Raw genomic sequence first — 13,166 nt, forward strand, 5'->3', positions numbered from 1 at the left:
TGCCATACGAGCCAAGATTTACTCGCGGACTCGAGGGTATTTTTCGAAAACTTGGTTTACGGATTGCTTACAGTTCAAATGGCAACTCCATTCAAACTCTCCTTGGTAACCCTAAGGATAAAATTCCATTCTTAGAAAAGTCGGGGATATATGAAATTAGTTGTAATGACTGTAGTAAAAAATATATTGGACAAACTAGACGTTCAATCAAAACCAGATTTAAAGAACATCTAGCTCATGCTAGGTTTGGTAGAGAAGAAAAATCTAGTGTTGCCCAACATATTCTTACTGATGGACATAATATTAATATTAATAACCTTAAGTTAGTTAAAGAAGTTAGGAATAATCGTTTACTAAACAGTTTTGAAAGTTTATACATTTATAAAAATAAACAAATTGTTCTTAACAATGACAACGGTCCCATCCCTGGATCTCCGCTATTTAGTTTAGTTTAATTACGTTTATGATGATGATGTTAAGGTCCATTGAACATCTACCTTGTTGGCTTCGGGTCATGTTCACTGAACCTTAACAACTATCAGTATAAATTAGGATTAGTTCTCATTTAGGTTTAGTTTACTTCAGTCCCTGAAGAAGGTAACTTTGTTACCGAAAAGTGCTTCGGACAACTACAGTGTCTTGTTTTGGCGTTGGGGTTTTGAGCTATTCTGTTTGTTCTACTCTATAACTTAAACGAATAATTTGAGCATCGCACCTCAGTAAGCAGTGAAGAGTGGTTTGAATCGGGAGAAAGTTTTCTATGTAAAAGACAAAAAAGCCGTAAAAATATTAGTCTTAGTGGACCTATACTAAAGGAAAAAGTTGAAAAATTTGCTAAGTCACCGGTAATCCATAATTTTAAAGCTTAAACTTAAACCCTTAGTAGATAAGTAAAAACCTCAATAACTCAAATTATTTAAAGTTTCCCTTGGTCTTTATCTTGTCGAGGTTCTACTGTATTTTAATTGTTTATCAAATACAAGGGCAGTGGATCATAAATACTAATCATATTATGGGTTCTGCCACCAACCAGGAAAACCACACACGCATTATTCATATTACTATTAATGGGTCAATTCCAAACTGTATTTCGGATAGACCCATTTATCCATCCATTAGGGAAGGAAATCAAATAAGGGGCTGTTCATAAACCATGTGACTCTATTTCAACCAATTTCGAGCCCCCTTCCATTAACATGGTCTAAAATAGTTTTATCCTTAGAATCCCCGGTACAACGTGTTCTTTTTAACTTTTTTGAAATATAATCTTCATAACAAATTTTATTTTAATTCNTTTATGTATTTTTCATTAGTTTTACCTTTGAATATTGTTTAAGAATGACTAGATATATAAATATTTACATGCCTAGAAATGTATAAAAATTGGCATATTTATTAACTTTGAACTCCCATAACTTTTTTGGGGGTGAGACCGCCACGAACTTTTATGGTACAGTGGTGGGGGAGACCTCCTCTTTCGGTCCCCCCATCACCTAGACCTTTACCAAAAGTTTTGCAAACTGTACCGTGTGACTTAAATTTATAATATTAAAATAGTTTTAAAGTTTGAACGTATGGGAGAACACATTTTTCTTCAACTACAATGTTAAGTTGTATCTCGGGTTAGGGTTCCATACGTCCGAATGAAAAACGGAACCCTTATAGGATCACTAGCGTGTCTGACTGTCGTTTTTTATTTAATGATTCACTGAGTCACCCCGTATACTCGTATTCCATTAATCGACGATTGGCATTTTAGCTTAATCCATCTCATTGCTAAGTAGGCAGGGAGTTAACAAGCAGGACGAGAGCCGCAAAATAAAATGCAGCCTTGCCTCGTGATTTTTACCAATCTCGGAGGTCAAATGTAAAATAGCTTCCATAAATATCTCGACTAGAGTTGCATTGTTAATAACCAGAACAAGCTGCAGCAGGCAGCAGCAAATTCACTTTACGTATATGGCCGTTATTAAAGAAACAAAGTTAAAATTCATACGCTTATAGAGGAAGGCTTTCGCGGCCTAATTATTAATACTTAAAACAAATTCATGACCTGAATATTTAATAATAAATTAAGTAATTGTATTCTTAATTTGTTTGTAGTAGGATGATATACTTATTAAAAATGCATACATATAATAAACCATTTTTAGATTTATATTTTTCTATTTAAAAAAAAACCATTTGACTATAAAAAATGTATTTTGTTAACGAAAACTTCATTAATATTGTATTCGTAGCAAACGGACAAACAGACAGACAAATAACAATACAAGTTCAATATGTATGAGCTTTTAAATTTTAATAAATACATACTTACGAACGATAGCAGACGTCGAGTATATAGGTTACATTTAAACAAGTCTGAGTATGTTTTTATCTGATATTAATAAATCCAATTATTTTAGGACAGTTAACATGGTCACTAGCCGCTTTATTAGAAAAGATCAAAAAGGTTAATTAGCCTTAATTGTTTGGGTATGTCTAATATGTATATGGTCCACATCATACTGTTAGACAGGTCAAAAAATAAATTCAGGTAACTGCTATTACGACCAGTTTCAATTGAATTTAAATTCATAATTGCAATAAAAAATAGTTTAACTCATTATCATAAGGCTGTTAGTCCTAAGACTAGTTGGACACGCACATCCACCCTTTCCTATCCTGAGCTAATCTTCGCATTTCCCTAAAACTAGAACATCCCACATCATTAACTATTTGTGAACTGTAATCTAATCTACGTCAACCTCTATTCCTCTTAACTCTTGTTTCTGCTTCCAATATGTCCTAACCAACCCTTCATGCCTGAGAAGCTGTCCTAACAACCTATCTCTACCTACTACCTCCTCATTTCTAACCTTTTCAAATATTTGTAACCATTCCTTTTCCGCCATGCCCACCGTTCAAAAACAAATAAAAAACAATTTAAATAATTAAAAAAAGTACTTTGTCTTTTATAGTTGTCCGAAAATCGCGTTTCCAGGCATTTTTTCTATCATTAGAAGCTTTCGCTCTTCTCTACAAAGGTAGGGTTTCTTAGCTTTTAATGAGATCAGAACTACTTATAGAATCGCATGGTACAAAAATGTGCCACTATCCAGTCATCATCATCATAAGGTCGCCAGTCCTAAGACTGGTTGGACACGCACCTCGAAAAAAAAAACTAAAAACTTTTGGGTGTTTCATTCCCACCAGCCACTAATGCTGGTGGGCGGGCAGTCCCTCCGGACTACGCCGCAAGGTAGGGCGGAAGGCCCTCTTCAGCCTGCTTTCAGGAATCGTGGGAAAGGGTGGGTGGTGGGATGGTTCGGATGAGAAAGAGGAGACGGACGAAATGAAGACAGAAGAGAGTGAAAGATTATCTGTGGAATATTACAGCCTCAGCATTTGCCTAAGTGATCCAAGGAAACCACAGAAATACTTGGACCAAGNATGAGACGGACGAAATGAAGACAGAAGAGAGTGAAAGATTATCTGTGGAATATTACAGCCTCAGCATTTGCCTAAGTGATCCAAGGAAACCACAGAAATACTTGGACCAAGGCAGACGGACCCGGAATCGAACCGACGTCCTCCCGAATGCTAAGCAATGGTCTAGACCTCTAGGCCATGCCGCTCGGTCGCGCACCTCCACTCTTTCCTTTCCTGACCTAATCTTCACATTTCCCTAAAACTAGTACAACCCACATCCTTAACTATTTGCCAACAGTAATCTAATCTAGGTCTACCTCTTCTCCTCCTAACTCCTGCTTCTGTTTCTAATATGTCTCTGACTAGACCTTCATGCCTGAGAAGGTGTCCTGCCAACCTATTTCTCCTATTCTTTATTGACTTAACCATAGTCTTTTGTTCTCCTATTCTTTCAATACCTCTTCATTTCTAGCCTTCTCTATCCACGGTATCCTCATTATTCGCCTGTAATACCACATTTCTAACGCTTCTAACCTTTTCATTCCGCCGCACCCACCGGCCATGTTTCGCACCCGTACAGCGCCGCGTTTCAAACATACACATTCGACAATCTTTTCCGAATTTCTAAATTAGTCGTTCGTGAGCATAGAAGTGACTTCTTTTTATTGAAAGCGACTCGACCCTGCGCTATCCTCTGCTTTATATCCCTACGACTTTTTTCGTCCTGACTTATCTGACTTCCTAGACACCTAAAATCTGCCACTTCTTCTAATTTTTCGTCTCCTATCTTTATATGTATTCGTTTTTTCCCTACTTTTTCTTCCCTTGCATACCAGTATTTCACTTTTATTTTCATACAANAGAGCTAATGGCTTCGTATGTTTTATTTTTTACCTTATCTTAAAGAATTTTAGCTAAAGCTACACTTGATTAACAATTTTTAAGTGAATTAATAATGATACTGTCTAAAATACGTTCCTGATAAAAGTGAAGCTATGCCTGTGTAGTAGTCTTATTTTATTACACTAATTGCCTTAAAAAATCTTATATTACAGTATATCAGTCCATAGCTATATGTGTCAGTCCCTAGACGTCTAAATTTACAAAAACCTGAATTTCTCTTAAAATACTAAACAAAGTGACTGGCCCTTTTGAACATTAATTATTCTATCGATCAGTCACAAAACACACTAATTTAAAATTGCACAATATGTAAAAAATAGTAAAGACTAATTACATCATAAAGTTGCCTATTTTCATGGAATCACCCAAATGAGTTTATCGTCCTAAATTTAAATAAAATTATCTAAAAATACAAAAAGTTACAATGTTTCTTTCTCTCTCTTCATTAAAGAAAAAACAAAATTTCAGAAAGCCTCATCACGACACATAGATACTACTTTAAAAATAAATAAAATCAAATATGATCGTGTTTGCTTTCCAGGCATCTAAGTTGCCTTTACATTTGTCTTAATAAAAAAACTCTTTTACAATTAAGCTCACCTTGGAAAATAATCATTGTCCCCTAAATCAATGTAGGTTGTGTTGTATTCACAAGGACACGAATGGGCATTAAGATTGACGCTGATCTTACTCAGTTTCTTTTCTCTCTCCTTATAAACATTGCATTAGCCATTAGCATAAACACACGGACACAGTATGTATGTACATATATTGACGAAAGAAACGATAATAAAAGTACATCTTTTTTAAGAGGAAGCTTACAGAGTGTCTCATAATCTATGACAACACTTCTTTTATGAAATAATGTGGCAATTTTGAAGATTAATAAAGTACCGTTTAATGGCACCACCAATAGTACCATATTTATTAAAATTAAAATAAAAACTTATTAGAAGCACCAGAACACTTTCCAAAGTTATATTTCTAATTTCTAAATCATCCTAAACCATTTTTAGAATTAATTAATGGAATTGCAAAAAGAGTAAATTGTAGGGAATATAAGTATTCTTACCGATTGCAACCTATCTTTTTCGTCAAAAACATCGTTTAATGTTTGACTGCCATAAACAAGCTTACGGTAAATCCGACACTTTTCGCTGTAATAATTCGTATGGCAAGGATTTGTATCTTGAGAGAAAGGATAATGCTTTTTAAACGATGCTGGCGATATTGAGTCAGTAAACCAATTGGACGCATCGTCGTTCCAAAATGCTGACGCCATTAAATATTGAACGAAGAAGAAATAGAAAAGAAAACATGAGCACTGAAACGAAAAATTGTTATCTTCAATTTTCATTCTTCAGACCGATTAGATTACTGTACACAAATAGTGGAGGATGTGTTCTTAGTTGTAGGGAAATGCGAAGGTTAGCTCAGGATAGGAAGGAGTGAAGGTGCGTGTCCAACCAGTCTTAGGACTGACCGCCTTACAATGATGATGATACCCAAAGAGTAGGAGAAATAAGAAATAGGCGAGAGAGGTTTGCAGGACACCTTCTCAGGCATGAAGGGCTAGTTAGAAGTAAAAACAGGAATTAAAAGGAGTTAAAAGGAAATCTAGATTAGATTACTTTTTACAAATAGTTAAGGATGTGGGATATTCTAGTTTTAGGACAGGAAAGAGCGAAGGTGAGCGTCCAACCAATCTTAAGACTGACGACATTATGATGATGATACCCAAAACAAGGTATTAAAAAGAGTAGGAGAAATAAGAAATAGGCGAGATAGGTTTGTAGGACACCTTTTCAAGCATGAAGGGCTAGTTAAAGATATATGTATTGGAACATTGGAAGCAAAAACAGAAGTTCAGAGGTAGTTTAGATTAGATTCCTGTTCACAAATAGTTAAGGATGTGGAATGTTCAAATTCTAGGGAAATGGATACGATAGGAAAGAGTGGAGGTGCATGTTCAACCAATCTTAGGAGTGACGACCTTATGATGATAGGGATATCGTTTTCATGCAACACATGAAATGAATGTTTTGCTCACAAAATTAAAACATAGCAAAGCAATGCGTGTAATCCATATCAAGCAATTGAATTGAAACAATAATAAAGGATGCTTTTTTATTGTTAGAAACTTATCAAAATATATCTTAGTGATGAAAGCATCTCTGAGTATTGAAACTTTTATGCTTTAAATTGTTTGTTAACAGTCTCAACCCAAATGTCTTATGGGATGACACTATATGTACCTATATATACTATTGCTGGCAAGTAAATAACCGAATATTAAAGATGTTCCATTATCATTAAAGGACGGCATCATCTTTTGAAATATACGACGTGGTACAAGAAAATTCGTATAAATGCATGCAATCATGTTTTCACATAAACAATACAATAATCCGAATCCAATAACTGTAATATTTAAAGTTTCTGAATAGTATTACGTTTCGTTCAAAATATTTTGAGAATTCAGTTAGTTTAGGACAATTAGCGATGCAGGAGATATTTTCAATTAAACTGGACATCCTGGTGTTTTAATTCTGTCAGGGGTAACGTCCGAGGTTTCTAAAATTTCCAGGTTTAGGAATTTTATGGAGAACTAATTTTGATTAAGTTAGATAAACCAAGTAATGTAAAACTAAAGGATGGGTGGTTGTAGTTCAAGTTCTGAAAAAGTACCAGATGCGATTGAAAAGAAAAGAAAATCTTTAAGGTGTTTTAAAAGAATTAATATTTCTGTTGAGTTTGCGATGTCTGCTCCAGTTGAGTTTTTCCAATTAAGGGGAACGTTTGGTGTGAGAAAGGGATAGACTTTCAGTATCTACTGATAAATATCTGCTAAATGTTAAAATTATTTCAGAACTTTCTCGTTGTGAATTTTGGTGAGAATGAGTGCAGACCATTTTTTTTTAATTGGAAAATTTTAGAAAATGTTTTTTACCATATCCTTACAACGTTTTATCTGGTTTTAGATACGAAAGCTACCTACCGGGTAAGAAATTTAGAAATAATCGTACCATTCTTCGCGTGAATAAAATAAAATAAATATAAGGTTTTGAAAATAAAAAGTATTACTTAATAAATTAATCGTTGGTTTTATAACAATAAAGTGGTTTTTGACATTTCTAGTTTCGAAAATAAACAAAAATACTATCAATTTTCGACCCTGTTCATATCAAATGATTTTGGTACAAAGAAAATTTATTATTTTTTTACACGGCAGATTGTCTAAACATCTTCAGGTAATGAAGAAACTTTTTCCATTTCTTCCCGTGCTGAATCAATTAGGTACCAATATAGAATCAAAAAAGAGTTTTTTTTTCTAAACAAATACCAACTTTTCGCCTTTTGGTTTAAAAGTTTTATTGACTCAAAAACCTACCTTAATAAGGCCTTTACAACAAAATGCAGAACGTCGGTGTGTGTTTAGGAAAAACCCTTTTTTACCCCTATACGAGCGCTGATTCTGCACATTTTAATAAATAAATTGTGATAAAAAAAAACGTTCCCGACCCTCACTGACACACCAAAAAAGAGCAACTTTCTACTGCGTTTCGTATGCGAACATAAAAATAAAATACAAGCCCATATAAATACATGTAAGAACAACACCTATTTCGTTCTCTAACTAACCTGATGTTGCAAACCACCCATGTCAGTGTCTTGACCACAAATAAAATCGAGCCCCGAAGCGTCCAATATATAATAAAGCACACAATGCAGCGTCCATTACTGCTTGAAACAAACGAGCTCATGTTTCATTTTTTTTGAAAGCTCACAAAGCTTTCTTGATGCCAGCCTCCACCTGGACATTTACTTTACTTTGTGTGAACATGAGAAGACAACGCTTGTCCTGTTGTTTATTATTGTCAAAAGGAGTGCTGATGCCGTAAATGTCATTTTTAATCATGAGACCATCATAAATGTCACGCCGACAATTTTTTTACAGCTCGTTCTATAATTAACTATCTCCAAGAAGTACTCAGTTCCGAGACAAAAGAAAAACGAAAGGAATTTTTGTTACGTGCACCTAGTTATATAATAGAATTTTTCGAAAATATACCCCTATCAACAGTGTCGGCTTTTGGGGGGAGCAGATCGGGCTATTCCCTGAGGCACCCAGGTCTAAGGGGCGTCAAGCGACAAGCATCAGTAAAATGTCTAAATAATTTTATTAAATGGTTCAAAAGACCTTACTGATTTAAACAGCAAAAAAGGTGTTTTTGACTTCTGACTTCTAAACTAACTGATGATTAAAACATTTAATTAAAAGACAGGATGTTTAGACCTACTTTTGATACATTTATGGGATGTTTTCTTTTAATAAAATTTAATTAAAAATCGCCTATTTTGTCTAAGACTAAACAATTGCAAAAAACCGAGCGGGTTTAAATATGCATATTCGATGTATAATTGGTTGCATACGCATACATTCTACTGACACGTTTTAACTGTTACATTTTTAATGTTGCTTTTAAAGCATGAATGATAAATTAATGAAGATATAAATGCTATGTTGTTTTGTACCCACTGTTCAAAATCAAACGGGCATGACCAGTTTAATAAATAAATAAATTGATATTATTTTTTATTTCTTTTTCAAATCTCGATAACTATGGCTGTACAAGAAGCGCTATCAAAAAGGGTCAATTATAAGCCACTTTAGCAATCGCTCTTGCGGAAATAATAAAAAAATTCCCAAGAAACTCAATTATATTATTGAGCCAATTTCTTTTGTTAATAACATAGTATAATTTTAACACAATCCAGAACAAACTTTTCTGTTCTTCATTTGTTTTTTTATCATCATAAATTATCACATTATTTGAAACAACAGCCTCTACCAGAGGCGTATTTTGAAACTGTCTAGTATACGGATACACCCCATTTTAGTATGGAGAATCGTGAATTAATTTAATAATATTTTCGTATTATTTACTTTTTGATTTCGTAGGGTACCACAAAAGCCGTGCTAAAAAATTTAGCTGCTAATTCGCTATATTTCCTTCAAATTCAAGCACTTTCGGAGTTTGGATCAGAAAAACTAAAAGGTGAAAAATCAGCTCAACTTCTTAACACAACCCATTTTTCTTCAGGTAATGTTCGCTTATAAATAAAGTAGAATATTTTCCTAATGCAGTAACTTTAAGACTATCGTTGTAAATAAAGTCCTTTTTGAAATAAGCATTAAATTAATTTTACAGTTACATATCATAAAAGCGCTACTTTATTTTATTTTTTTTTAGCCAGTTTAACAAAGCCGTATAATCTTCGAGAAACAAATTCGCAAAAAAATTAAACCGTCTGAAGATAGAAAAAAGGTCTTCGCTGGCCTTTGATGTAAATAAGATGTGCCTATGTACAAATAATTTATAATTTATTTTTAAATTTTTTTATTGTACTAATTAAGCTAAGTTTNGACTCGACCCTGCGCTATCCTCTGCTTTATATCCCTACGACTTTTTTCGTCCTGACTTATCTGACTTCCTAGACACCTAAAATCTGCCACTTCTTCTAATTTTTCGTCTCCTATCTTTATATGTATTCGTTTTTTCCCTACTTTTTCTTCCCTTGCATACCAGTATTTCACTTTTATTTTCATACAATACGATTGTTGATTTTGATGATCAAATGTATAAAATAGATCCACCTTTTTCTTTATTTTTGGACAATTATTGATACTAGTCCTTTCATTGCAATTAACTCAAATTATTCTAACAACAACAACACTTATGAGTTGAATTTTTAACCATCTCAGAAGCCGAACAATTGATTGGAAACATCAGATAATATTCTAGAAGAGTATTTTAACAATGTGGCATAAGATTGAGAAAAGAATTAACATCCTCATATTTTTTAAATGTCTTTTACTTTATTCCTTAATTCTAACATCATTTACGTTGATTGTAAGAGATTTGGTTTTTTTCATTTGAAATTTCGGAACCCTTAAACACACATCAAACAGGAAATAACTTAAGTACAATTTAATTATCTATCGGTCAATAAATTATCATTAAATTGGGTCATTGTAATAAAAATTTATAAAATGGCCCATTGGAATATCACACAACATGTTGAATGAACAGACCATTTATTCGTGTTAATTACAGATGGTAGTACTTAATCAAATTATGGTTCATTAATATTACATTGTAAGATAAACGTTTTTATAGTAGTTTCCAACTCAATTTTACGTCAACGGTTAATTTTATTAAATAAACAATTTTCCATTTTAATGTTATACAAGTAGTGAAATTTTAATGCATTCGATAATAAAATTGGTAAAAAAAAGGTAACATTTGACTAAAGTATCAAAAGACAATACTCGTCTGTCTTGGTTTACTAATGAACCAATTATTCTACAGCGCAAAATAAGGGCACCCAAAATAAGTTATGGGGTTGTATCTATCGAACTGAAAAATCAGAACAGATAAACATGAGTGCAATCGAAACCTCCCTTATCGTATAAAATGTAGATCATGCGATTTATTAACAACAAACTTTCAAGTCTGTTATTCTTTCATTGCAGTAGGTGAATCATACCCCAGCCCCCAAAAAATTAGAAACGCTAAAAATAGACTAGATAACAATCTTAAAGCTCTTATATATAGGCCAAACTGATTGATCATTTCAAGAACGCATAAGTGAACACAGAAATGTGATGATGTTAATTATTATTATTATTATTAAAACTAGTATAAAAGGTTAGAACCCTTGTTTCGACTGGTAGAAATTCACTTTTGTGAACAATTTGTTTAAGCACTTTCTTTGTCTTAAAAATTGTTTGAAATATTAAATTTAAAGTAATTGTTTGTAGATAGATATGCAACACATCATACACTTCAGCATAAGAAATTGCTGATAGTAACTACGTAATACTACTTTGCCCTGAAAGCCTTTTACTTTATTACGTTAAACAGTGTTATAATTCAAATTTAACATATAACTAACGATAGCATGAAACAACGCACAATTTACAATAATCATTTCTGAAAAGAAAACACCCTAGAAGATTACCCTCATTCAAAGCAATAGTTTTGTAAACTCGCGGTTCCTACTATTTTCGTTTATATAAACAGGTAACCTCAAGAATGATTCAGAAACCGTTAAAATGAGCACAATGAAACTAAAACAAATTATTTGCAACTTATTTTAAGATAACAATAAGAGAAGCGGGATAACTCTGCTAACAAGAACGTGCATTAATTCGCTTGACATTTCTAGAAGTCTTAAAATACTTCCTGGTTACGAAAATTTAGTACGTGCACTATTTCATGTCTAATTTTGCCTATTCATACTTCACACCAATTTGCAAACACATATGTACGTGTACTATACGAATAAATACACGTAGTACGTAAAGAATAATCATGTATCTACTACTGGAAACAACAAATGAATCAAGAATAGATCACATCTAAATACGGGTTACGTTACAAGAGTAGTCTGAAAATTTAATGCAATAAGAATCGACAAGAAATATGCTCGAAGAAGTTTTACCACGATCTGCGCATGCGCATTTCTTAAATATTAATTATGCGTGACAAGTGATTTTTGAAAAAATCATTCAAAGGAATAATTCAGGAGGAATTAATAAAGCTAAGAATCAGGACCGGATTTTCTCCATCAATTTTTAGTATTTAATGTTCCTGCATTTTTTAAAATATGTTTCATTTCCAATATTTAAGTTCTTTCCTTAGGGGTCGTCGTTCGTAAACTACGTCACCCAGAATTTCACCTTTTTAGATCCCTCCCTCTCCCTTCGTTAAGCTAACCATATTTTCAGTGACTCCCCAAGAATGATTACGTCACAAGTGCTAGTCCACTCCCCCCTTTAGCAATGACGCTAATCTATACGCCTCCCTCCCTTATTTGCGAATATATTTTATGAACGACCCCCTTAAAAGAAACATGTAATCCACGTCTTTATGTATTTGAACATCGTGTACATTGACTATTCAGTTGAAATTGTTATCTAGTGCGTAAAGGCTTGTTTAATGAAAGGAGTCGACAAACCAGGAAGTTGTCCAGGGTTGGACTCAACAGGTGGATCGAGATTCGCGTTTGCCTGTTTAGAAGCTTGTAACAAAGACATTCATTGTCCAGGACTGACCAAATGCTGCAATCACAGATGCGGGATCACCTGTCAAATACCGAAAAATTTAAACAACGTAAAAGGTAAGCAAGTTATCTTCCAATTTTTTAATGTTATGTACTATATCAAGGGTCGGCAACCTTTTTTGACCGCGGGTCAAAATCAACTAAAATGCGAGTATTAAAGAGACGCTTGGGTCAGAGATATTTTCGTATTAAAACAGCATTTTAGTAAATAATAAGATATATTTTATTAAGAACTTTATTTATAAACTTTCTCTACGATATCAATGGCTCCCCTGATGTTGAACTTGTAACGTCAATTTAGTCAAGTCTGGTTTATAGTTGGTCGTTTTAAGTCGAACACAAGCATCTGAATTTTCAATAGTTAACCTGCTCCTGTTTCTGCTCAAAATAAATTTCATTTGTGAAAATATTTGCTCACATTTATAAGTGGACCCGAATGTGGACAAAATGGCAAAGCCAATTTTTTTTAATGATGAAAACCTCGTAGGAAGTGATGCCCAACATGTTGATATCATGAAAAAATGATTATCTTCTGTATTTTCCTAATCGTTCCGCAATTTCTTGCATTTATCCGTCCATAATATTGAACTTTTAAAATCAATCATTACTAAACGAAAAAAATGTTTATATATCTTATACTTTATTTTCAGAACTAAAGTGGGTCACTCGAAATTACCAAATGGGTCACTCGGTGACCCACGGGTCATAGGTTGCCGACC

At 33.4% G+C, this 13,166-nt stretch overlaps 3 protein-coding genes across 6 annotated transcripts in view; 1 reads left to right on the forward strand and 2 right to left on the reverse strand.

Annotated features, from left to right (window-relative positions):
• The window catches only part of LOC108733379 (unconventional myosin-IXa), a 76,712-nt gene that overhangs the window by 35,451 nt on the left and 28,095 nt on the right, over positions 1-13,166 (reverse strand). The gene's annotated exons all lie outside the window — the stretch shown is intronic.
• The window catches only part of LOC108733387 (anosmin-1), a 40,033-nt gene that overhangs the window by 18,468 nt on the left and 8,399 nt on the right, over positions 1-13,166 (forward strand). For all 4 annotated transcript variants that reach the window (XM_018464528.1, XM_018464529.1, XM_018464530.1 and 1 more), the window contains exon 2: positions 12,306-12,504. In XM_018464528.1, the coding sequence (XP_018320030.1) occupies positions 12,306-12,504 (199 nt within the window). The remainder of the gene's footprint in view (positions 1-12,305; positions 12,505-13,166) is intronic.
• On the reverse strand, positions 4,302-9,114 carry LOC108733394. The gene is made up of 3 exons (XM_018464540.2): positions 7,960-9,114; positions 5,390-5,641; positions 4,302-5,027 (listed from the first exon to the last, which is right to left on the reverse strand). The coding sequence occupies exons 1-3, from the start codon at positions 7,978-7,980 to the stop codon at positions 4,914-4,916; spliced, it is 387 nt and encodes a 128-aa protein (XP_018320042.1). The 5' UTR covers positions 7,981-9,114; the 3' UTR covers positions 4,302-4,913.

Source organism: Agrilus planipennis, unplaced genomic scaffold (assembly GCF_000699045.2).
Source record: "Agrilus planipennis isolate EAB-ADULT unplaced genomic scaffold, Apla_2.0 scaffold49, whole genome shotgun sequence".
Lineage (NCBI taxonomy): Eukaryota > Metazoa > Arthropoda > Insecta > Coleoptera > Buprestidae > Agrilus > Agrilus planipennis.